Genomic DNA, 25,033 nt, shown 5'->3' with positions numbered 1-25,033 from the left:
AAAAGCCAAGTCCTGGGGCGGGGGTGCGGGGGAGGGGGGCGGTCATACGATGGCTGCGATTACAATTTGTCCCCCGCCGCCCCTCTCCCCAAATGGCTCTGCTGGACTTTGGAACAATTCCCACGGACAAAGTGAATTTTGACCCGAACACGTATCCATCGGCACGGCAGAAAGCGCGGCGGGAAGGCAGGGCAGGGAACCGGGCTCGAAATGCGCGAGCCGAGGGGCTACGGCTCCGGAGCACGAAACCGCGGGGCTACGGCCTCCGCGGCCAGCTCGGAGGGCGGGGAGAAGGCCGGGCCATCGCCGAGGAGGTGGGACTTGCCGGAGCGTCTCTCCCCGTGGCCGCTCTGATCAGTTGCAGAGTGCTGACGAGCGGCGGGCTGTGGGGCGGGCGCTGCGCGAAGGAGCGGGCGCTACGCGGAGCCGCCGCTGGAGTGCGCGGAGCGGGGCTGTCGCCGCGCCGGGGGCGAGGAGCGCACGCCGCGCCGGCGGGGGACAGCGCGCCGCGGGAGCAGCCCTCCCCGGGCATCGGGACCTGCTGTTAGCTTGCCGCCTTGCTTTATCCTCTCGTTTAATTTATTTTTTCCCCACCTATACTTTGATCCGCTGGGATTTTTATTTTTTTTTTTTTCCTCCCTTTCCTACAGAGCCTTCCCACGCCCCAGTTCCCTCCCTCTCTATCCAGCTTGGATTTTTTTTTTTTTTTTTCATACATTACTATTCTGATTTTTTTTTTTTTTTTAAGCGGTGGACAGAGAGAGGGAGAGACAGTAACAGAGAGGACAGGAGGAAAACGCTCTGTTCTTCCTTTCCGCCGCCACCACCCGATTTGCGGAGAGGGGTCGGGCCGAGCGGCGGCGGAATCAGCCCCTTTCCCCCGGCTCGGCGACCCCGGCTCGGGGAGCCGCCGGAGGCAGCCGCCGTGAAGAGGGGGCGCAGGAAAAGAGATGCATTGAAAGTTTCCGCGCAAACTTTGCCGTGAGTGCGCGAAACCGAGCGAGCGCGGCGCGGGTGCCTGCCTGCCCCGACGCGGGGAGAGCGCCGCGGACGGGCGCCGCTGTGGAGCTCGGACTGCCCGGCGGCGGGGGCCGGGCGGCGGCAGGGCGGCCGCGGAGCCTGCGCTCGGCCCGGCGGAGCGCCCACGGAAAGCAGCAGCGGGGGCCGGCGGAGAGCCGGGCTTATGGAGGGGTGAAACCGGAGACCCCGAAGAGGAACCCCCCTTCCCCCGGAACCCTTTGCAGCGCCCGGCCGGCGACACCCCAGGAGGCGGCGGCGGGCACGGAGGAGGCGCGGGCGAGAGCGCAGCGGGGCGGCGGCGGCGGCGGGGCGGCGGCGGCGAGGCGGAGCACGGCGGGCCCCGCTTCGCGGCGTGCGCCGGCAACCATGAACTTTCTGCTCACTTGGATCCACTGGGGGCTGGCGGCGCTGCTCTATCTGCAGAGCGCGGAGGTAAGCGGCGGGACGGGGGATTTGTGCCCCGCGGAGCGGAGGGGGAGGGAAGGCAGACGGCCGAAAATACTTTTCCCCCCTTTTTTTGTTTTCTCGCGGCACCCCCCCCCCCCCTTTGCCTCCCACCTGCTCGGTGCGGTGCTGCCGCGCCGCTGGCGCCGGGTGAGGGTGGGTGCCCGCAGCACAGACACGTGTGCGTGCGTGCGTGCGGTGCTGCAGCGGGGGGACAGAGCTGCCCGGAGCTCCGCGGGGCCCGGGGGCAGCGGCAGCGCCGTGCGGAGTGCCCGCGCACAGCAGCGCGCCCCGGCGCGGGGCTCCCGGCGCGGCGCGGCCGTGGGGTCCCGCCGGGGCCGGGGCGCTGCGGTCGGCGGGGCGCGGGGCAGGGAGGCAGCGCGCTGCCTTCTTGCATCAGCCTCGGGTCTCCTGACATTGCAAAAGGCTGCTTCGGTGATATTTGCCTTGGGTCCCAGCTCGGGTTCGTGCCGCCGAGTGGAGTTCAGAATGCCTAGCTGGAAAAACAAATAAGAGATCAAAGAGGACAAAATGGATCCAGAATTTCGTCCAGATTGGGGGGGGGGGGTGGAATCAAAATACAGATCTCCTGTACCGAGATTACAAAACCAAGGATTTTTCTCTTCCTCTTCAGTTACTTTTACCTCATTGTCATTCTTAAGGAATTAGAAACCAACTCTTCCTCCTTTCCTCTTTATAAAGTAAAAAGAAAGGCAGCTTACTTTGCGAACCTGTCCTATAAATCTGTTTTCTAAAGAGTCAAGAGGGCTGTGTTGCCAAGAGATATTAAGGGGTTTAGACAGTGCCCACGTGAAAAGTGGCTGTTCGCGAGGCAGGCATGGATTACGTTTTAAAGGTTAAAACAGGTTAGTTCTCTCCTGCCGTTTCTGCTCGGTACTTGGAAAGAGCACCGGCCAGATCATCTCCCACAATCGTGAAAATAAACGTTGCTTGCAAACTAATCAGTTATTCACATTGTTTGTTCAGCACCGATGCTGGAAGGCAACTCCCCAATTAGGAGCCATTTCAGCTGTAACTGAAGTCATGTAAGCACTGCACGCTTTGTTTCTAGCCTGTTATATCTCTACTTTATCCAGTGACAGCCGCACATTAGGCTGTGCTCTGCCACTCTCACTTGAGTGCGGCACAGAGCAGCTCCCTGCTGCCTTCCTGCCAGATTTGGCTGGTGGGACAATTGTTTCTGCTCTCCAGGAGTTTTTCCACCATCACCCAGAACAGGGGTTTGTTTCTTTGCCTCCCAGCTCCTCAGTAAACTTGTACAGGAGCATCTGTTCCTCACCTATAGTATAGACAACTCTGTGTCGTGTCCAGTGATAACACCCTTTAACCCTCCCCTTGTTCCTTTTCCCCTCCCCTTCCTCTTCCCCAGAAGAGGAAACGGCAGATCAGGTAGAGATGAGATCTGTCCTCAGGAGTTGCATAGAAGACTCATGCTGCCTTTACTCCTGAGCTGGAGGACGATGCAGATGAGAAAACAGTATAACATGGCAGGGAAGCATGTCAGGAGTTTGGAGGGGAAAATGTTGCAGGGACAGACGCAAGAGATGGCTAGAGGTTCAGGTACCTGGGGGATGTGGGCTGTATAAGTGCTTGGACAGATCGACAGTGAGATCTGCCCTTCGGTTCTGTCCTTATTTGTTCATTGGTTGTCCAAGCACCACAGTGATGGGCACGTTAGAAATACCAGCAGATCTCTTGTAGGCAGCTTGGTGAGGACTCTGAGCATGGCAGAAGGCATGACTCTTCACAGGGGACTGGGGTTTGTGCTTTGATGATAATTTTTCTCTGGCTGTCAGGCTGATCTATCTAGCCAGCCAGGCGCATTAGAGAGCATTAAATAAAAGCCCTGACAGAGTCTGAGTTGGGGAAGCATATGTCTTCAGGGGTCCAGCATGTGTCAGGCAGCTTTCCTGGAAGTGAAGGAGAAGGGATGAAGGAATCACGGCGCTCCTCTGGTGAAGGTTCAGGGGGATGATTCCTTACTAAGGTGGTTGTGATTGGCTGCTCCTGCAGCGGGACTCGGATGGTGGGAAGTTGTTTCATGGTCAGGTCTGGGCAGCACTGATGCCACAGGTGTCTGCCTCCACTGGTGGCGATAGCCTTTCCATGCAGGCGAGGGAGGGAAAGGTACTTTGGCAGTGCCACCCTCCCAGGTGACTGATTGTGTCGAGCGGTGTGCACAGTCCTCACACACCACGGGATTAGAGAGGTTGCACTGTTGTCCCCTTCCAGTCCTCCCTGTCCTAGAGAACAGGGTGGTTATTCCCCATCTTCCTGCATCTGTGGGTCTTGCTGCCACCCGGGTGACAGGTCACTCCTGATGATGGTGTGGGAGCTCTTCCCCTCCTGCCCCGAACAGCAGGGGGACCTGGATATACCGGCTGTATTGCTATCGGGAAGAGGCAGTGATCAGACACTGAGGGAGGGAGAACTAGCCTGTGACTAGACTGTTAATGATCGCACACCCACCAGGCTGCCTGCCTTTGCTGTGCCTCTGCACCACACCACGATGGGGAGCCACCAGAACCTGCTTCCACAGCCCTCAGGCAGCTGGGATGCAGCAGGTCACCTTCCGCAGAGCCATTCCTGTGCTCTGAGGATGGGCTGGAAAGAGGGGAGCGCTCCTTTGGGAGCAGGGGAGAGGGACCTCTGAGGGGCTCACTGATTCCTGTGCAACCCCAAATCCATTCTCCTCTCTGTTCTGTCAGAGGTGCCTTAGCTGTGCTGGCAGCCTGCAGGATTACTGACCTCTGTCTGCACGTACAATGGAGAAGGAGTGCAGTGAGTCCCATTCCCCGCCTCTCCTAAGCAGAAAACGCTGAGAATTTCTAGTGCCTAAGACGAAAAGTGCCTTAACTCCTGTCCCAGAGTCCCTCTCAAAGTGGATGGATTGTTTGTTCCAGTCCTAAACAGTTACAAAGCTCTTTTAATGAGGCTGCACAGATTAGGGGGAGGGGAAGGGAGAGAAAGAGTGCTGGTGGTGGTGGTGGTGAGGGGGGTGATGGTTAGAGAGGAATGACTTGATTAACCTTTTCTCTCCCTTCAGAGAAAAGCTTGCTTTAGACAGGAACTGGAGGAGAAGGGAGACAGGGAAGGTGCAGATAAACGGAAGGTGTGAAGTGGGTTTATTTGTTAGGAAAGGTTTTACCCCGCAGAGGGAGGCATGTGCATTTGCTACAACCTGCAAAGAGCACAAAAAGGAGCTTCCTCTGTCTGCCCCATTCCTGGGCTCGTTTATCCTACTCTCAAGGCTGAGCCAGGGGTTGCTTCCACACTACTGTGAAATGCTGAAAATCTGTTGGAAGGAAATTGTGTTACAGAACTGTTGGGTAATGCCAAAAGCCAGTAGAGGAGAGCATGACCTTCAGGCTCCTACCAAAGGGCGCAGTTGGCTTGCTTGTCCTGAGGAATGTTTTTGGTTCCCCATGTCTGATATGTAGCAGACTGTTTTGAAGTGAGGCACAAGGTCGTGCCTCACCTGCTGTTCTAGCGGACGTGTTTTGAGGGCACTAGACACAGGTGAAAGGCACTGCTGAAAGGGCAGAAAAGTTTCTTGGAATAGTGAGCAGAGAGCGTGTTACTGATAGTTCTGGGAAACCTTCCTGGTTTCTGCTGAGAGCTCCCCTGGGAAAGCTCAGAAGCTCTTTGCACCGATCTCGTTTCCCATCTTTGGGGTCAGATCACATCCCAGGTCCAGGTGAGCACTGCAAGAGTGTACTGGCTCCTGCTCCACTACATCAGGGGCAGGGCGAGGTGCTGGCTAGGCGCAGGTGAGCGTGTGGCTTGCTTCTGCTTCTCATCACTTGTGCAGCCTGTGTGCTTGCATGTGAGGAGGCAGTGGGGCTTGGCAGCTGGCTGGGTAGTTTTCCATAGAGAATGGGTAAAAATGACCCTCAAAGTGTCTGCAAGCTAATTTTGCTCAGTCTGTCATGGTCATTTTCTGTGTGAACCAGAAATCCCTCTGTGAAAAGTCTTGGGCATTGTGACTTGAATGAACTGACTTGGCTTGTGATCCTCTTCCTGTGCCATAGCAGATTGAGGCTTTTCTGCCCTTGATGCGGTTTTCTTTTTACCCATAGATAGTCAGGCACTGAGTGGCTTTGGAAGGCCGCTGCAGCCTCCGCTGCCTCCATTTTGTTTGTGCTGTTGCAGTGACCTTCACACTTCAGGAATGAAACTATTTCTAGGAACCTGCTTTTTAGTGTTGTCATAGCACTGAGACTGGGCACCCAGCCCCCCTCATCCCCAGAGAAGAAATAGATCCACACATGGTGCAGCTCAGGTCTGGGCTGGTAAGTTATGCCCAGGTATAGAAAGAGAATTTGGAAATGAGAAACAAGTTCAATCAGGGGAACCTTAGACAAAGGGAACTATGCACAGACACAAAGGAATGTCTGGGAGAGGGGTTTCTAGCTGGCTCTCTTGCCCCCTCCTTTTATAAGCTGACACTTTTGGCTGCTTGGATGGTGGTGCTGCCCTGTGCACAGGACTGCTTAGGAGACCATAGGTGGCAGATTCCTGTTGTGAGCTTGGGGTGGACTTGGCCTTAATTCAGTTCTGTCTTGAGCCACAAGATCAGAGGGCCTTTTTCTGAGCCTGAACACAGCATATTGCTGACAAAGCAGTATTTTGTATGGATCCCCATGCTTATGGGCCTCTGCTGAAAGGCAGCAGGTTCCGGGGTGGATGGCATCACACAGGTGGCAACATACCTCGGAGAAGTGAGGAAAGCTGGGCTTTTTCCATTTTGGTTCAGAACAGAACAGCAGGGGGAAGCCTGACTTGGCCGGAGAGTTACGTCAGAGCTAAAGCCCTCACGAAGAGCAGGAAGAGTGGCGTTCTTGTTTCACCTGGAATTAAAAAGACTTCCTTAATAAAGTGGTGTAATATTTCTCCGTACCATTTTGGGGGTGGGTTACCTGTGACCACTCCTGCCTGCATCAGTGCTTTGGGAATGTCCCTAGTCCCAAAGGGCGGCACGAGTGACTGCAGAGCTTGCTGCCTTTCCGGTTTTGGCCCAGGGGAAGCTGTGGAGCGCAGGAGAGTGGGATCCACGTAGGGGCTGGGGACTGGGACACGTAGGTGAGGGCTCGCGTCGCCCTCCCTTCCATCAGAGAGGAAGAAAACCCGGGCGGTTTGGCGGCGTCAGTCGGCAAAGTGGTGCTGTCACAGTTAATCGCCCTGACGCCCGGCCAGATGCCGACACCTCCGTGGCCACCACTGCTGGGTGACAGACATCTGTGACATTGAGAGGGGAGCGATGCCCTTCCGTGCCTGGCCGCCCTTCTCCCCCGTCTGCCCTCCCGGGCCAGATTCACCTTTACGGGGAGAAGCGGTGCCGGGTTCCACGGGTCGTGTCGGCAGCAGCAGCAGGTCACCCCGTTACTTTTCTCCGCATTTGCTCCCGGTGTTTGCCCGCGGTCACTGACAGCAGCTCCTTGGGGACGCGTTTCTCCCTTTAGGGCCTCTCTCGGGCCCGCCACAGCGCCTTTCCAGCCCCGTCCCCGAGCCCGGGGCCGTGCCGCCCGTGCCCCTCTCGGCTCCCCAGGGGGACGGGCGAACAAAAGGTCCCTCTGTGCCCGCTGGGGCGGCCGGGGGGGAGCGGCTCCGCCTCGGGGCGCCCCCTCCCACCGGGGCTCCCTCCGCCCGCGGCCCGCCGGGACCGGGACCCCCGGGGCCCCTGCCCGGGAGCGCGTCACGGTTCCGTTTTGTGACTGATTTTCTGTTGTCTTTGCAGTTGTCGAAGGCTGCGCCTGCCCTGGGGGATGGGGAGCGGAAACCCAATGAAGGTAAGCTGGGCGGCTTCCCGGCGGGCGGGGACGGCCGGGGGCTGGGGGGAAGGAGCCCCCGGAGCCGCCGGCGGCCTACACCGCCACCTCCCGGGGAGCGGGGCCGGGGGCTGCTGGCGGGAGGCGCCGCCGTCATCAACCCCTCCGTGGCGGCCGCAGCGTCCCCGCCCCACGCCGCGGGCCCGGGCCGGGCCGCGGGGCCGGGGGTGGCCGTGGGGCCGGGCTCCGGGGCGGCCGCGGTGCCAGGGCGGGCAGCAGGGCCGGCCCAGCCCGCCCTTGGCTTACCACAACTCCGAGGGAAACTGCGTGCGTGCGCTGGGGCACATACGCACGCTCATGTGTATATATATATATATATATATGTATATGTATAAAATACACGCACACACGGGCGCACACAAAGAGCAGCGTAGAGGCGAGCAGTTTGCTGGGGGTTCGCCACATTGCTGTAGGAAGGGATTTGTCAAATTTTGCTGCCTGCCTCTTTCCCGGCGGCGCTGGTGATGCCCGGCTGGGTGGCCAGGGCTGATCCCTGAACAAAGGCTGGAGCAGCCCCCAGCCCCCAGATGGCAGCTCTCTTGAGGAAGAGAAGGAGAAAGGGACAGGCCGGGATGATTTTCTGGGCTCATGCCTCCCAGCAGTCCCAGGTACCCCTGCCGTCGGGAGATTGCTAAGCCCTGTAAAGAGCCAGGCTTGAAAAATACATCTTTTTATTCTAGTCTGGGCTAGCAAACTTTGCAGATCCGGGGAACAGCACTATGATCTGATAGGCTCTACGAATGTGTTCCTGGTGGTCCAGTATGGACAGGACCATTGCCTGGCAGGGAAACAAGGCGGTGCCTCTGCAGCTCCTGTGATCTTGTGTCTTTCCAGTTGCCCAAAGGCCACGCTGTGACAGTGTCCCCTGCCTGGTTGGTTCATGCAAGGAAATGTGGACCAGAAGGGCAGTCAGCCTCTGGGTTAGTCAGAGACGCCTCCTGCGAGCTCCCTGTCTAGTGAAGCCCTGTGGCGTGTCAGGAGGTTGGCTTCTGTCCGCAGTCCTCAGTTCAGCGGTGGGATAAAAGGGCTGTGGACTTCGGAACCTTCAGGCTAATGTGATCATCACCTGCTTTAAGACCATCCTGACTGTGTTTTCCCCTTACCTGCATAGCAGAACAGATCACTTGTTGCATGGCAGGGTCTGACAGACGTCTTGCAAGGTCCTCACAGGCTGTGACCTTCAGCGTTATTCCAGCCGGAGGTCAGCAGAGGGCTCCAGCAGTGTGGGCCCAGTTTGGCTTGTTTTGTTTTGTTTTTTTTTAAATTGCAGTCAGTTTCAATTTCTGTGACTTTAGTGGTGTGACAGACTCCGTGTGTGTTGCCAGAGGTTTGTGGCAGGCTGTGCTTGGGATAGGTGTCCATTTTGCACGGGCAAAATTTCTGATTTGCTGGTGGGCTGCCGCCTGTTGCGCTTGACCCTTGCTCCTGCTGAAGTCAACAGAAGAAGGTTCAGTGACTCCAGAGGGATCAAGATGGAGCCTGCTGTGAGGCTTGTTTTGGTAACCAGTTCTCTGCTGCTGGTAGAAAAGAGCTAGTGTCCTCATCTGTGCCATTTGTTGTGTCCAACAAATCCCTCCTGGGGAGGGAAAGAATCAAACAGAATTAACTTCTGTCACAAGAAGGCTGATGGGATTGCAGGAGAAGCTGGTCTGGCAATCTAAGTGGTGAGACTTCGGTGTTATTGTCCTGGTGCTATTTAAGGTTCTGCAATGTAGATACATCCGTGAAATAGAAGTCAGGACTCTTGGCATTACCTCTGTGGCTCTACTTCTTTCCCGTGATTTGACCTTAGAAGTCCTCTCTAAAGCTCAGTTTCTCCTCTGTGAAGAGGGTATCATGAGGGGCCTCTGTTACCCAAGGACAGTCCTGTAGTTCCTTCCACTGAGGCTCTTAGGGTCTTGGGGTGAAAAGTGGGCTTGTGTCTTTGGCCGTTTTATGCTTTCTCTGAGATGTCAAGCTGTGACAGATTTTTATTTGGGATGGACTTAATGCTGGTTGGAGACTGTTATAATCGCTTCAGCCCCTACCCTTTTGTCCTCAAGAGAGGCTTCCACATGTTTTGTGGCACAGGAAGTTGTAGAAGAGTCAGACAAACACTCCTTGTTTCACAGGAAAAGATTTTCTGGTATAAATAAAAGAAACCACTAACGCTTGTGGCTGCACTTATATTTTTAAAATAGCACTGTGTCTGTATTGCTGCTAAGCTGCTGATGGGGAGGGAGAAGACAAAATGATCATAGATTTTCTCCTTTTCTAGTCCAGCATGTTTTCACTCAACTGCTCCAAATTTGAACTTAAACTCTGCCTTGAAGAGTTAATGTGGGTCCTGTCTGTGTTTTAACCTTACTTCCCCATCCATTCATAATGAAGAACCTCTGACTCAAATCTGGAGGTGTTTTGCAGGGTAGGAGTGTGACTTAATTGTGGGATTAACTTTTAATGTGGGCTGAAGCCCAGATTGCAGGAAGGGAGCAGATCTAGTGGTTAGTCCTTCAGTGACCTTCCTGTGCTTCCCCATGAAAGAGACCTTCTTCCATTCATGAAACAACCAATGGGAAGGAAGCACAAGCAGAATTGGCCCAACAAAGTGTGAAATCTAACTCCCAGTACACAGGAGTAAGTGTAGGTATGGAAGAAGGGGCAGGACTTTGCTTTGAGGTTGACTATACCTCAGTCGTGTTCTCCGGTTTGGTTTGGGTGATAACTGTGCAAATGAACTACAGTGTTGCACAATCTCCATGTGAATGCTCTGTGTCCAGCAAAATAAGGCAATGTGCCTTTTGTGGCAAGATTTTCAGACTGGCAGCTAGGGAAAGATTCCCTGGTTCCCTTTCAGAGGCTGATTCAGACTTTGGAAAACCATCATGTGTTAAAGTAAAGGGAGAAACTCCCAGATTCTTCATGGGAAGGATTTAGTTCTGTCAAATCTCCCAGATCTCGAGTACAGTTGTCAGGGTGCAGCTGTGAAAGCAAAGGCCCTGCAAAAGAAGTTGAATGTGCTGTTCTGGAGCCAATCTGTAATCTGGATTCTCTGGTGTAATCCAAATGTTTAGGCAGAACAAACATTTAGGAAAGCATGGCAGACGTCAGTCAGTTTCACTTCACTTTACTACTCTGTTTCGGTTTCTGCCTCCTTTATGCCCCAGACTGGTGTGGTGAGCAGCATTTGATCTGCACAGGTAACTGCTGCTTTCTCTCCCTCTTACTTTCTGTCCCTCCCCTTGACGTAGGTCTGTAAGCATTTTTATCCTGAACTATGCCTTTACTGCCAGAGTTCTCAGATCCTGTGTCTGGCACAGTGTGAATAATCAACAGCGCAGTTCAGTGACTGTCTTTGTGCCCGCAGAATTTCCCACATATTAAATTGTTCAACTTGTTGGAACATAGTCGGTGACTAAGGTCACTCCAAAGGGGAACAGGAAGAAGGAGGAGAAGGAGGTAGTCACAGACAAGATAGGAGAACAGACTAGAGACGTACGGCAGTTAGGGGAGGAGGGAAGAGGAAGGGAAGGAACAAGGAACAGGAACATGTTGTCTTCTAGACAAGCAATACCAACAAGCAGTCCATGCCTGCCAGGCTACGTTTCCCTTTCGCGAGCCACTTTCTCTTTTAATAGCTCCTCACGCTCTCTGACACTTCAAACTCCTTGGATGGGAGCTCCTCCCCTCTTGTACCCACTCTCAGCACTTCAGCACTATGGCACTGTCAGCCCTTCATGACCTAGAATTAGCTTTCAACAATTAACTGTGGGCTGTGAGCTCTAAGCCCTGCAGCTTTCGCATTTTTGTGGCAAAGTAACCTTTATGCCAGTTTGTCACAAGTTCAGGGCACTTTAGAAACGCTTACTGGAGACCATTATTTTCCATGATGTAAGCACTTTGCTCTTATCACTCCGAGTTATCAACCTTGGTGCTGGAGGACTCTGCATGCTGTACAGGTGGATCATTATAGTGCATAACAGCATGGGGCAGGTACTATCTCCTTGTGCATGCTCTTACCCTCTGCTCCATGTGAGACATCCTCTGTTGCCAAGTGTGGTGCTAGAGCTAGGAGTCCTGGAGGGCTCCAGATACTCACTGTTTGCAGTGCTATACTATCACCTAGGGTTTGTGTGTGTGTCCTTATCTGTACTATCTCTCATCTCTTTAAATCTCTCCAACCCTTGACCAAGCAGCAGAATGAAGCTTTGGCAAGAGACTGGGAAACATTGAGAAACACTTGTGAAATCAGTGCAGATCGCAAGCAGTTAGCGTTTGCTTCATTTGTAGGGAAGGCCTGGGATAATGGCAGATCCACCCTGTTCCCCCTCCCACACTGTCTCATTGTGGTTCAGTAGCCAAATATATAGTCTGGTTAATCCTGGGGGTGCTCTGAGCCTGCTTTGAATCTTTCAGTGGGTGGCTTGGTTCTTCGGTCTGGGAAAGTGGTCAGTGTGGAGACACGGAGGCTGTGACTAGTAGTGGATGCTGTCATGGTTCCGCGTTGACCTGCTGAGGTGGATGTTCTGCATGGCCAAGAGAGGTAGATGACAGGAAGGGTGAAGATGCGTAGCTCCATGGTTCAGAGCCTCTGCTTGCTCTTTGAATTGTCTGTGTGCTGAGGTCTGTACAAAGGATGCTTCTAGCTTTAAAACCCACTGGGCCATCCACTGGCTGTTTTGAAAGGGGGTAAAGGGCAAACCAGTGCAGGGCCTTAATCCAGAGCGCAGGTTATCTGCTGCAGCTTCAGGTTTTTTCGGCTGAGCTCATATTCTTAGTGGCAGCATACCAGGAGTATGGGGAATAGCAGAGAAGAGGTTTGGGGAAGAGTCACCTTTGGCGTGCATCATGGTACCAGGGAGGTAAACAGTGAGGCTCTCTTGTCCATCTTGCCTTTGCCCTGAAGCAGCTGTAGGAGATTGTCTTTTTCCCTTCTCACTTGATGTGCGTGTATGTAGAGCACAGACAAAGGTTTTAGGCCTGCAAGACTGTTAGTGAAGAGCATAGGGTAGTTGTGTTGCAACTGTCTGGCTCACTTTAAGGGGTGAAGCACTAGACGTTCTTGAGCTAAGTTTGCATTAACTTATTCCCTCCATTCCTCTTTTAGTTATCAAATTCCTGGAAGTCTACGAGCGCAGCTTCTGCAGGACTATTGAGACCCTGGTGGACATTTTCCAGGAGTACCCTGATGAGGTGGAGTACATATTCAAGCCATCCTGCGTGCCTCTGATGAGATGTGCGGGTTGCTGCGGCGATGAGGGCCTAGAATGTGTCCCTGTGGATGTGTACAACGTCACAATGGAGGTGAGGGTCCAGCTTGCAATCTGCCATGCTTGTTCAGAAAGGAAGCAAGTCAGCCATCACAGCCACCCCAAGTCCCAGCTCCCAGCTAATTCAGAGGAAGTGCAAGCTATGCCAGGGGACCTCTCTTCTGACTCTGGTGCTCCGTGTTACACCACGCAGGGTTAAAAGATGAGTTGCCTATGTCTATTTAAGGCTAAGAAGAAAGTCTGTTTTTTGGCTCTTGCCCAAGTACAGTAGGTAGGAGCACGCAAAGGAGCGTTTCTGCAGAGTAGCACTTTGTGCTTAGAGAATGCAAAGGAGCATTTCTGATGGTGTTATCTCCAAGTTCCCAAAGAGGATACTCCTTGGGCCCTTGCTCCACCTTAACTCTACACACAGCTGTTGTTCTGAAGGCAGTTGAGTAGGGCAAAAGAGTTCCTGTCAGTACTCTCTCCTGAAGGGCATGTGAGGTCATCCTGTACCAACTGAGCAGGGAATTTGGGTCATTAGCCACACTGGCATAGCAGGGGTTAAAGGGGCCCTAAGAAACAGACTGCTTCTGTGTCAGCTGGAAAAAAGCCTTTCTGCCTCTGGGCATCTTCCTCCTTTGTTTGGGGGCTGCTGAATTCATTTCTTGGAAGAGACAGAGGTGGCCATGATAGCAAAGCCTGGGCCTGTGGGCAAGATGCAGATTGCTTCAGAGAGCTTTATTACTGCCCTTGTCTGTCAGGCTAGATCCCAGCTCATGTCCAAAATCATGCTGGTGCCTATTACTTGAAACTCATCGCTCCCTCACCTACTTTTGTCCCTTAGCCTCTTGAATGGCCACTGTAAATATTGCTGTCACTTTCTAATATCAATGAGATGTGCTGTGTTAAGTGATTAATCAGAATGTCCTTTTACTTGAAATTTGGGCTCTGTTTGAGCCTTGTTGGAGAACCTGCCAGTGCCCTTTCATGGTTCCCCATACTGCTTTTCTACTTGCAGGCTCCAGCCTGGGCCAGAGCATACTAGCTTGATGTAGCTAGGGATGGTTTTCTTCCTACCATTCCTTGCTGAATTACAGTTCTTGACTGCTATGCCTGCATGCCTTTAAAGGATCAGAGACACTTAAACAGATCTCTAGAGCTAGTTTTCGCGCCATGTGCTGGGTTAAGAGAATGTAACAATATTCCATAGCTTCTAAATAACTTCCTTGGAGGTACCTGGGGCTGGGGTCTGGGTGATGTCTGGCTTTGCAGGACTCTTTTAAACACAAATCTTCAGATTTATTTTGTGTGTCAAGTTACTGAGGAAGTGAGATGTTGGCTGGGAAGGAGTGGTAGCTTAAGGAAAAGGAGTTGTATTTGGAATTTTCGATTGGGACCTGTGTGTGAGACTGAAGCATGGCTGGATGTTCAGCTACTGTCTGTCCAGCATCAGCCGGAGAGGACTCATTGAGAACCTTGCTGTGGTGGTACACCTTCTCCCATGCCTGTCTCCAAGGCAGTCCACCAGTGCTGGCACCGGGCATGCACGAGCAGACTGAGCTTTGGCACAAGTCTGGTGTTGCTGCTTGCTTGTGATCAAAGGCCTTCCCTGACTGGGAGCACGGGGCCTCAGAACTAGCTTGAACTCTGCTCTGCTCTTCCCAGGAGCACCCGGGGTGTGAGTGCTTTGCTACACAGCAGCCTGATTTGGAGCTGTGAATATGAAGAGTGAACAGGCAGTGACCCTCTCTGTTTCTTTTATTCCAGATCATGAGAATTAAACCCCATCAGAGTCAGCACATATCACACATGAGCTTCTTACAGCACAGTAAATGTGACTGCAGGTGAGAATGGAGCAGCACTGGTTCCTCTTGCAATAAACTTTCTCTGAGCCTTTTTTCTGACATTGGGTTGGGACTCTTGTTCAGATGCTTCTGCAGCCTTCTCGGTTGGTTTGAAGTGGGGTGGCTGAGCCTAGGAAAGAAGCCCTCTGCTGTCAGGGCTCTTCCACCTCTAGCTGTCACAGGTGGACAGTGCTAGTCTGCATCCTGGGATCTTTTAGCACTAGCTACCAGCAAGGATCAACAGGAGAGCAAAAACACTTTGGGACGGACCACTTAACCTGTTCCATGGGCATCCTGCAATGCATGTCCGTCCCTGGACTTGGTGGGAACTGGGGATAATACCAGAAGTATGTGCGATGAGCTCTCTTCTAATGAGGCCTTTGTTCTGTCTTTCCCCACAGACCAAAGAAAGATGTCAAAAACAAACAAGAAAAGTAAGTGACAAGCCTTTCCTCCTTTCTGTTTCGGTGGTTGGTTGGCATTTCCTCTCCCCACTGCCCCTTCCCCTTTTCTTTGGTTGGATATTCTCACTTTAAGAAGGCGGTTTTGGAAATGGCATATGGTACTGCATGGGGCGATGCTCTGAATCCATTCCAGGTGGTCACAGAAACCCAGATCTGATGGTCCTCCCTTCATACCCCAGACATGGACCTTGCATGACCCATGGCCATGGCAGTCATTCCTAATGCTTTTTCCCGAGTCAGGGAGGTCCTGTCATGTCTGCCCTGCTGGAGTGGATTCAAGGTGCAGCCCCCATTCTCCCCTTCCCTCTTCCTGGGGTGTTTCTGGTTACTGCAAATTGCTGCCTTTCTTTATTATTAATTTTTTTCTTGCTGCTTGAGTGAGTACTTGCTGGCTTCTTTCACAGCAGCTTTGGTAGGAACTCTGCTGGCTACAGGGAGAGGTGGAAGTAGAGGCTTGGTGGAGGCAGGACTTGATGCCATGCAGGATGTGACCCTGGTTTTGGTTGGGTGGGGCCCTGGGAGGGTGTAAAGGGAGGTGGATGTCCTAGCTGCGTCTCAGTAAAGGCTTTCATGAGGGGTTTTTTGAATCTGATGGATTTGCTTTGGTGGCCTGAAGGAGGATAAGTCACAACCCTCCCTTTACTTCCTCCCCAAAGTAAAAAGGTGGCGGAAAGTTGAAAAATTAAGCTCTAATCCTGCAGTAGTTGCAGGGATGAGCATAAAATATGAAACAACGTTGAAAGAATGATCTCTCTGAGCCAGAGGATCAGCTGGACTGCGCATGACTGAGAAAGCAACTCTGCCATTTAGAGGTGCGGAGTCGGAGAGGAAGGAGTAAATATTTGGAGATGAGGCTGAATCTGAGGCAGAGGGAGCAAACAGGAGAGAGAGAGCTTCTTTCACCCCTCTCCTGGTGGCTGTATGTTCCTAGTTGCCTTCCAGCCTCTCCTTCTCCCCCTGGAAATCTGCTCCTGGCCGCATCAGACTGCGTGCAGCCAACAGCCCTCTCTGCACAGGGCCGAGTTGGGGACGGTCGGTCTGTGTGGCTCTGTAGTTTGAAGTGCGAGAGATTGGTCTGTGTGAGCTCTGGTGAGGATGGAGTATGGATGTAGCAGCCAGCTCAGACTGTGTTGCATTCACTTTCCTCTTCTAACAGCACCTTGCCTGCTCTTTGCTGGTACTGCACTCCCCAGGGAATGAAGGGAAGGGATGGGAGAGACTGGTCTGCTTTGATTTGTGCTGGATTGAAAGTCTTGTTATATTGGTACCCCTCTCCTCCCTTCAGGTTGATTTTCTTCCCCTCACCGTCTCCCTGTGACTCCTGCCTGACATGCAGGGCAGAACCGGGACTGAGCTGATGCTCTGACACTCGTTCCAGTGAGACAACTTTAACAGGGCCTAGGAGACACCTATGGTGCTTTCTCTTCTGTCCCCCCAGTTCCCTTTGACAGCTCTCTCCCGAGGTGGGCTGCACCAGGGAACGAGGGAGCCTTTGCTGAACTGCCTCAGAGCTGGAACTCATTTGCCTGACAAGCCCTGGTGCTTTGCCTAGGGCCTTCTCCTTGCATGTCTCTCCCTTGCTCCTGTGCTAATGTGGCCCAAGGAGCAGTGCAGGCTCCAGCCTCCCTCGCTCCCTGTGCTCTCAATGGCCCATAGGGATCCATGGTTAGTGTCCAGGACAGCATGTCCTAGCCCCTGCCTGCTCAGCTCCTGCCCAAGAATCAGAGGCAACTGGTGGATTTTTCAGAATGGAGTCAGTGCCTTGGCTCCATCTGCTTGTCTGTCTGGCAGATCCACATGGGAGGTCACAGGAGGGAAAGGAGGGAAGAACTGAAAGCTGCTTGCTGATTATCTTCTGGGTAAAATAACTAGGTCAGGCCTTCCTCTTCCCCCTCTTTACTCTTCAGTACTCAGAATGGAGGCTGCCAGAGGAGATGTTACAGACATACAAGTAAGGTCTCCTGGAGTCCTCTGAACCGCAGGCAGGAGGTGAGGTGAATGAGCAAAGCCTTCAGGTTGGATAACCCTCTCCCACATAGCAGTGCTGTGTAGATCAGATCTCTTCCCTTGTCTGTGGAGCGCTCCCATCCCAAGGCAGGATTGCCGCCTGCCCTGCGGCAGAGCTACTGGAGCTCAGCTGCCCCCTTCTAGGCCCAGTGCTGGGGCAGTGCATCAGGTCAGAGTGGTTTCCTGTTCTCTGAAGAGAGCCCTTTCACTCAGGTTGCCTTTTGTCGGTCGTTGTGCGCCTGTGCTTGTCGCCTGGAATGGTTGTCTGCACTCAATGCGGTGGCGTGATGCTTTCACAAAGCTTTCTGTTCCTTCTCCCTCTCACCCCCTGCCCCTTTCCCGCTGCCCCTCTCTGGAGGGGCAGGTGCCCCTCTGAGGCTCCAGCAGATCCACCTCTGCTCGCAGCAGCCTTGCAGGAGGTGGTCTCTGCTGAGTTCCCTGGTGTTGGCTTGGCTGTGGGCAGGCTGGTTGCAGAGCTGACAGGAGCGCCGGAGCCGGTGAATGTGTGTGCGAGGTGGAGATCTGTGCTTCGGCCCTGGGATTTACCCTCCAGTCCTGCCTCGTGTGCTTCTCCCCTCCCAGCAAGGCACATGGCTGTATTTTTTTCTCTTCTTCCTTGCGTTTTCTTCCGTTTTCTCTCTATCTCTCCCTTTCTTTCCCCCTCTCTCTCTTTCTCTCTTTTTTTTTTTTTTTTTTTTTTTTTTTTTTTTTTTTTTTGTTTTTCTTCCAGAAAATCAAAGCGAGGAAGGGGGAAGGGTCAAAAGAGAAAGCGCAAGAAAGGCCGGTACAAACCACTCAGCTTGTACGTTTGTGTCCTCTGCTTGTAGACTCTCTTCCCTCCCTCTCCCCAAACCAATCTGCCTGCTTGCTGCTCACTCAAATCTCACCCTCCCCTCCCAGTCACTGGTGGGCTGCAGATCCTGCAGGGGCAGCACTGGTGGTGGCACTGCTCTGGCACTAAGGCTATCTCAGGGAAGGTGGCTTTAGCTTGCTTGGCTCTCTAATCATCAGTGGTGACCGTTGTCCCAAGGCACAAGAGTGTGGTGGGTGGACGAGTACCCTGCACCTCTTCACGCCTTCTGGTTGCAGCTCTGTCATCTGCTTTCCTCTGCTTGTCTCGTGGCCTCACTGCTATGACGACTGGTGACAGGCAGGCTGGCATCTGCCATGCATGTGTGTGTGTGCGTGTGTGTGTGTGCACATGTGCGTGTGTGTCTGGTGGAGTCACAGGTGGAGAGGAGAGGTGGGACAGCGGGAAGCCAGAGAGAGGGTGCTGGGGAGCCGGGAGGGGCTCTCTGTCTGTTTTGGTTTGGTTTTTTTTCTTTCTTTCTGCTGGATTGGTGGCTTGTCTCTCCCTGTCTCTCTCGCTCTGCTTCTCTCATGGTGGTTCACAAAATTCTGCATTGTAAATTCACGGTCCCTCCCTAGGAGACTCTTAGGTGGCCAGGTTGGGATGGGGCTAACAGAAAGGAGGGCAGTGCCAGCTGCAGGGGTCAGCATGTGATGCTGGAGCCCAGCTGCTTTTTCAGGGGAGGAGAGACCCTGTGTACTTAACTCATTTAGCCGCTGGCCTCTTTCTACTCGAATACTCCACTTCAGAGAACTCCTTTCACTGATGTGTCTCTAGCTGGCTGGGACCTTGCACTTCCCATCCTTGCTTTCCCCTTCTTACTCCCTCTGGCCTGAGCCGATGGATCCAATGCAGCATTTGTGAATACTGTGCAGAAGGCCTGTTTTCTTTCTCTACGCTAATGCAAGGGGTTGCTGTCCTGGGGCTGTCGAGGTGCTGCTGGAAAATCCATCAGCCCGCGGCAGTCCAGTGGGCAGCATGGGGGCTGCGGGAGGGGGCAAGGGGATTGCTTTGATGTTCAGGGTGTTGCATGTGTATTTTCTTTCTGCTGAAGCGCTGTAGCTTAGACATCTTTCCTTTTGCCTTTTTGCAGTCACTGTGAGCCTTGCTCAGAGAGGAGAAAGCACTTGTTTGTACAAGATCCCCAGACCTGTAAATGTTCCTGCAAATTCACAGACTCACGTTGCAAGTCGAGGCAGCTTGAGTTAAACGAGCGCACTTGCAGGTTTGTGTCCTGAAGGATGAAACACACAGAGAAAGAGAGAGAAAGAGAAAGAAGGGGGGAGCTTGCTTCCTGCTGACTTCTGGCACCAGTGCTATTTGATTACTTCTTTTCTCTGTCCTGCTTGGGCCAGAGAGCAGAGGGGCTAACTGGGGTGAGGACAGAGTTTCCCTGTGTCAGAAGACAGCTGTGCATTTCAAGTGTGCTCTCAGGTCTTGGATGGCCCTTTGTATCTCAGGTATTCTTTACCATGCAGTAGGATAATGGAGTTCATGTTGCCGAGGTAGGCAGGGAGAGGATCTGTATCCCTCTATACCTTACCTGTACGCACCTCTGAGCATACTGTTGGACAAAGACAAATTCTTAACTGACTAGGATTTGACCACGCCCATCTTCCAAGCCCTTTTTCTGTGGCTTGTAGATGCTCTGCTGTGTGCAGAATGAGGAAAGCCTCCCTCAAGGCTGAGCCTACATTCCCTTTACCTCTTTGTTCTTCTAAAAGCCAGGGAGAGCACCCTGTCCTCTTGTACTGTGTTCACAGTTCCCTGTCCATGTCCTGTCCTGAGTTATGGTTTGAGAGGCTGCACTCAGGACAGTGAATGGAATAGAGCGGATTTAAGTCTGACCCTCGGTGAAGGCAGTCATGTATTTCAGGTGTGAGGTGGGAGACATAAAGGCACTGTGGAGTTAGTGTTAGTTCAGAGAGCCATGCTGTGCATGTGTCATCTGAGTGCTGTCACACACCATCTGTGGCATGGACACATAAAGAAAGCGATTCCTGGTTCTCACCTGAGCACTTTGGTGACCTCTGTGGGGTGTCTGGACTCGCACAAGCTGTGTGTGCACCTCCGGTGTGGGATCATCCTACCTGTGTAGAGGGAGGCATAGAAATGAAGATGCTAATGAGCACTTGGCTGTGACTCTGAACTTGGATCCCTTTCACAGAGATCTAGGAGATTGTTTCTATTCCTGTAGTACTGCAGCCGCTGTGGCTCAAGGGGACAATATAAGATCTAGGGTCCTCTGTGGCTATATCTTGGAAAGAGGAGACATCCATTGGCTAGGCGGCTACAGCTGATACAAGTAGCAAGTGCTTCCTTTGGGTGTGAAAGTGTTTTGTGTCCAAGCCAGAGAGGCATTGGCGCTGCCAGCATGGTGGAAACTGCTCTGTATACAGAGAATTTTTCTGGGGTGCTGTAATTTCAGTGGGAAGGTAGTTGATGGAGGGGCTAGAATAGAGCAGCTTCTGGAGTTAAACTTCTCCTAGTGAGCAAAACCCCTGAAGTGTGAGACCAGACTTAATGCTGGCCTTTTCTCCCCTGCTCCTTTTCCAAAGTGCAGAGTAACTTAGAATTACCCCACAGAGTTTGAAGGATGAGAAATAGTAACAAATACAATGAAAAACCAAAAAATACCTCAAAGAAGTCATAATGGCAGAAGGTCTTACTAGTCCCTCTCTGTGATAGAATAAATGGCACTAAAGGAGGTTTCCAGAGGAGATGTGTTGGCCAGAAAAATGGGAAGGAGTCATAGGAGTGGTTAGCTTATCAGTTTCCTGATAAAAAGCTGGTAAAGCTGAAGCTCCTCTTGCTCTTTCTTGTAGAATTAGAATTGGGACCTACAGGGGAGGGTAAATTCTCATTTCTCCTGCTGCTTCTTCAGGCCACTGCTGTTCTCTGGTGCTAACCCCCACTCACAGCAGCTAGTGGAATGAAGAGCACTTATTTTTCACCTTCTTGTCTGCATGAGGCCTTGTTGTCTGCACTGCTTCCAGCCCAAACAAGAGGCTAGGTGGAGAGCTGAGGGTGTGTCTCTTTCTGCATGCATTGCTTAGCCTTGTTTTTCTGTGTTGTGTGCATTTGTGTGTATGGTGTACAAAGATGCAAACAAGACTCTCAGCTTATCTGTGAGGAAGCCACTGATTCTGCTCCTAAATTTACCCCTGTTTGGGTATCCCCCCTGCTCTGTCTAGGTGAGCCTGGGGGGAGTAGAATTTATTGACTCGTTTGTGGGGTCGAGATTCTCAGCTTATTTGCCCCATCTGCACAGCACTTCACCCCACCAGTGACGTCATGCCATGTCTTAACACCGTGTGCTCTTAAACACATTAGCCACCACCCTTCCTTCCCTTCCCTGCCCTAGCTGCACCCCCATCACAAACATTAACCCCTGTTCTCTTTTTCTCCCTCCTTCTCCTCTTTGACAGATGTGAAAAACCAAGACGGTGAGCAGCGGAAAAGAAGGGGAAACAGCCCTGTTTCTGGAGCCTGATTTCTCGCCTGGACAGAATAAAACAAAACACTAATCCAAATGAACCCTAAAAATGAAGGATCGGTAGAGCACAGCACTTTCAGTACGGACGATGGACTCCGGAAGGAACATTCCCCAAGGCACCCGCCGCACAGAATTCACCTTTGGGTTTTGAACTGTTTTATTTTATTTTTCTTTTTATGCTGCTAAATAACAGAGCCAGGAAGACTTATAGGGGTGTATTTGATGGGTTTTCCCATGCATACATATATATGTGTGTATACATGCATATACATATATATATATGTATATATATTTTAACCACATCTATATATACATATATGTATATCTTAACCACACACACACACACATATATATATAATTTTTTTTTATATATATATATTTATATATATATATATACTGATTATTTTTTTTAACATTGCTAATGTTATTGGTGTCTTCACTGGATAATACTCGACTGCTGTGGACACAAGCGGGCTACTTGGGGCATAAGAAACAAGCTAAGATTGGACTTGAGTAGAAGCGCTGGGTGTAAACTTCTTAACTCTAACTGACTTGTGCGGCCTCCGCTGTTTCTCTGTAGAGTGTGCTGTACCACAAACCACCTTCTCCTTGCCTGGGACAGGGAGGAGAGGTGATGGAGAGGATGGGCAGGGAGTTCCAAAGAGCGGCATCCTAGGGTGCGATGGGTCAAAGGCCAGGGAAATGGCCATCTCCGTGATCAAGGATTCCTCCTCCCCTCTCTTCCCCCAACCTCCGCCCTTACTCGTCTCATAACCTGCCTGCCTTGCTGGGACATGGGATGTCAGTGTACATTTTGCGTTGACTTTATTTGCTGTAGAACCTTTGCCAGAGAGACATGCTGGCTTCTCTTAAGGATGGTGGGCAGCTCATGCACGCTGACTTTCTGTTCAAGGAATTATCACAGGAGTCTAGATTTCCCACCCTTGGTGGCTGCAGAAGGACACAAGGTCTACAGTGTGCTGAAGCGAGAATGGGGACCGGTGCATAGCCACGCAGTTGTTCAGCACTGTCTGCTTTCTTCATGCACAGAGCTGCCACTCAAGAGCATCCAAGATGCTTACGGAACATTTCTGGAAAGGGATATTAATCAAAAGTATATACACAGTAGTGGGGGTGTGTGTGTATGTATGTGAATGTATGCGTTTGTGTGTATGTATGTATGTGTTTTTCTCTCTTTTTTATATATATATATTTATTTTTATACATATATATATATAAAAAAATAATATATATGTATGCCAAGATTGAAGGGGGAGAAAAAAGAAAGCAACTTTTGCTGCCTTCAGTTTGCGTGCCCAGTGTAAATGACCCTTAAGAACGTCAAGATTTTTTTTTTTAATGACGTACTGTAAATATCAGGCGCCTTTTCCATGTCTTGGGCTGGGGAATCAAATGTGAAGGCAGCTGGAGTCCCTTAGCTGTGTCGTGAAGTTCTTGGCTATGTGTGTATCTGCAGTGTAGGCTGTGGTGTACGTGAAACCCACCTTACACACGCGCGCACACACACACGCCCCTGAAAGTGTGTTTGTACATCTATGTGGATATATATAATCTAGTTCTGTGATTAAAATTATTATTAATAATAATAATAATCAAAAAGGTACTCGGTCTGTGTCAGAATGCTGCCGAACGTCATCTGCAATTGAATTTTCAACGCCTGTTAATGTACAACACGGAAAGCTTCCAAAAAGACAAGACAGTCTCAAAACAGACTCACAACAAGCGACTACTAACCACTAGGATCTCCCCATCCGGCTGATGGCTTTCAGAAGGAGAGAAAACACACGGGTGGGTGCTTGCATCTGCAATGTAGAATACTCATGCTGCATCGTGTGCAAGACAGAGGCTTCCGATCGGGGGAGGGAAGAGAAAGTGTTTTATATACTTATTTAATATCCCTTTTTAAATTAGAAATTAAACAGATAATTTAATTAAAGAGTAGGGATTTTTCAGTATTCTTTGTTAATATTTAATTTCAACTATTTATAAGCCGTACCTCTTTTTTTTTTTTTTTTTTTTTTTTTTTTTTTTTTTTTTTTTTTTTTTGTACTGGTTGTGTATAAATTTAACCTTCCTGTTGTCCCATCCCATCTCTCCCCAATTGTTGGCAGAGTCAGTAGCATGTTATGGGCAGTTATTTAATTAATTTCTCTAACACCTACCCCTACACATTCCTATTGAGACAACGGTTAGATATACATCTACATACTATATATATATTTGGCTATGTGTTTGTATATATATATATGTTTATGTATATGTGTGATTCGGATTAAATAGACACTACGATTTTTTTATATATGTAAAAAGAAGAAACAGGAAAAAATAGAAAATTCTACATCTTGAATCTCTCTCCTTTTTAATTTTAATATTTGTTATCATTTTATTTATTGGTGCTACTGTTTATCTGTAATAATTGCGGGGAAAAAAGATATTAACACTACATATTGTGTCTAGTGAATTTTTTCAAGATATTCCTTAGTACATATTTATTTTTAAACAAAGAAATTACAGATATATCTTAAAACGACGACGACGACGACAAAACAAACTTTTTTTTTTGTATTAAAGAATTTAATTCTGACCTTGATTTCCTTTGCCTTCTCCTTCTGCCTTGCATCCTAGTTTTCTTCCACTATGTAACAGTTTCTCCAGCATTGCCTCTGGAGGCTACAGGGCATCAGCAACCTCCCAGTTGGACTCTCGGATTTGGGCCCAGAGCCTCCAAAAGCATCTAGGTACCTAAAACGCGTTGAAGTGAATGGGAGGTAGGCACCAGAGTCTTTAAACGCGTTGAAGTGAATGGGAGGTAGGCACCAGAGTCTTTGTGTGGAGCTCAGCCCAAGTTCCCTGCTTGGTGAGATGAGGGTGGCGTGATGGGCAGGACCAAGGAGGCAGGGTTCCTTCCCAGCCTGATGCCAAGCAGTGTGGTGATGGTCCCAGCCCTGCCTCTCTCTTGTCAGGAGCCAAGTCCCATGCGCTGGGTGCTGTACAGACATGAGTAGATGCAATCCTGGTGGAATTTACAATCCAAGGTGAAAGTAATGCTGTGAGCCTGCCCTTTCTGGTAATGGACTTGGTGTTTGCAGTTGGATCTGTGTGTACGTAACTCACTGTCAGTAACGGCTCAGCCAGACCTTGCCATCCTGGATGAAGTTGAAGAAAAAACTGTTTAGCTCTGATGGTGCTCATCACTTCATGAGGGATCTTGATACCATTGCATCTTTTGTGATGTGCTTTGGGGTCTAGGAGGAAAAGCTTTAGCAGTGGTGTCATTTCCTCATCATCCATGGAGATGGACGTGTCATGTCAGTCATCTGTCCACACTGGAAAGGAGCATGCAGGATGTTTCCTGGATGTCTGGGAGGCAACTCGCTTAGGGTAATACACACCACTGAGTTCATGGCTGCATCATTTCTGCTCTTGCAAAGGTAAAGGATCTGGCTTCCATTTAGGATGGATTCAAGTAGCTCAACAGGTGGATCTGCAGTCACTGCCTCAGCAGAGGGTGGAGCAGAGGAAAGAGGACGAGTACCTGAGGACACTTTGGTTCACTGTGTTCAGTAATGTCTTGTGGGCTGCAGCAGTGAGGTGAGAACGTGAGCCATCTGGATATTTCTGCAGGAGGAACCCAAGGAGTTGCTTTCCTTGGCTATTCACCACTGGCTTTTGTTCTGTGTGGATCTATGGGCTCTTTCACTTGTGGCTGTGCAAGGTGATGAGAACAGCAAGCCTATCCTCAGGAGACCTGCACCACCTGTTTGTGACCTGGGAAATGTTTACAAGTCATCAAACTGGGAAAATTGA

General features: G+C 51.0%; 1 protein-coding gene across 6 annotated transcripts; it reads left to right on the top strand.

Moving 5' to 3' along the window:
* Nucleotides 1-476: 476 nt before the first annotated feature.
* On the top strand, nt 477-23,797 carry VEGFA (vascular endothelial growth factor A). 6 transcript variants are annotated; one of them, XM_040058018.2, is made up of 8 exons: nt 477-1,452; nt 7,223-7,274; nt 12,400-12,596; nt 14,312-14,388; nt 14,790-14,822; nt 17,590-17,661; nt 18,803-18,934; nt 21,138-23,796. In XM_040058018.2, the coding sequence occupies exons 1-8, from the start codon at nt 1,387-1,389 to the stop codon at nt 21,157-21,159; spliced, it is 651 nt and encodes a 216-aa protein (XP_039913952.1). In that variant the 5' UTR covers nt 477-1,386; the 3' UTR covers nt 21,160-23,796. The 6 variants fall into 6 exon arrangements, with proteins under 6 accessions (XP_039913952.1, XP_039913954.1, XP_039913955.1 ...); XM_040058020.2 differs by lacking the exon at nt 17,590-17,661 and having other exon boundaries at nt 778-1,452; XM_040058021.2 differs by lacking the exon at nt 18,803-18,934 and having other exon boundaries at nt 1,319-1,452; nt 21,138-23,797.
* Nucleotides 23,798-25,033: the final 1,236 nt, after the last annotated feature.

Source organism: Hirundo rustica, chromosome 3 (genome assembly GCF_015227805.2).
Source record: "Hirundo rustica isolate bHirRus1 chromosome 3, bHirRus1.pri.v3, whole genome shotgun sequence".
Classification (NCBI taxonomy): domain Eukaryota; kingdom Metazoa; phylum Chordata; class Aves; order Passeriformes; family Hirundinidae; genus Hirundo; species Hirundo rustica.
The sequence above is the reverse complement of the archived record's forward strand: the minus strand, read 5'-3'. Positions and strand labels throughout refer to the sequence as shown.

What these genes read in the sequence shown, in the direction of transcription:
- VEGFA (XM_058419704.1), top strand. Translation starts at nt 1,387, where the DNA reads ATGAACTTTCTGCTCACTTGGATCCACTGGGGGCTGGCGGCGCTGCTC. An exon ending in GGAGCGGAAACCCAATGAAG is followed by an intron (nt 7,275 to 12,399) that starts GTAAGCTGGGCG and finishes TTCCTCTTTTAG; the next exon opens with TTATCAAATTCCTGGAAGTC. An exon ending in CACAGTAAATGTGACTGCAG is followed by an intron (nt 14,389 to 14,789) that starts GTGAGAATGGAG and finishes CTTTCCCCACAG; the next exon opens with ACCAAAGAAAGATGTCAAAA.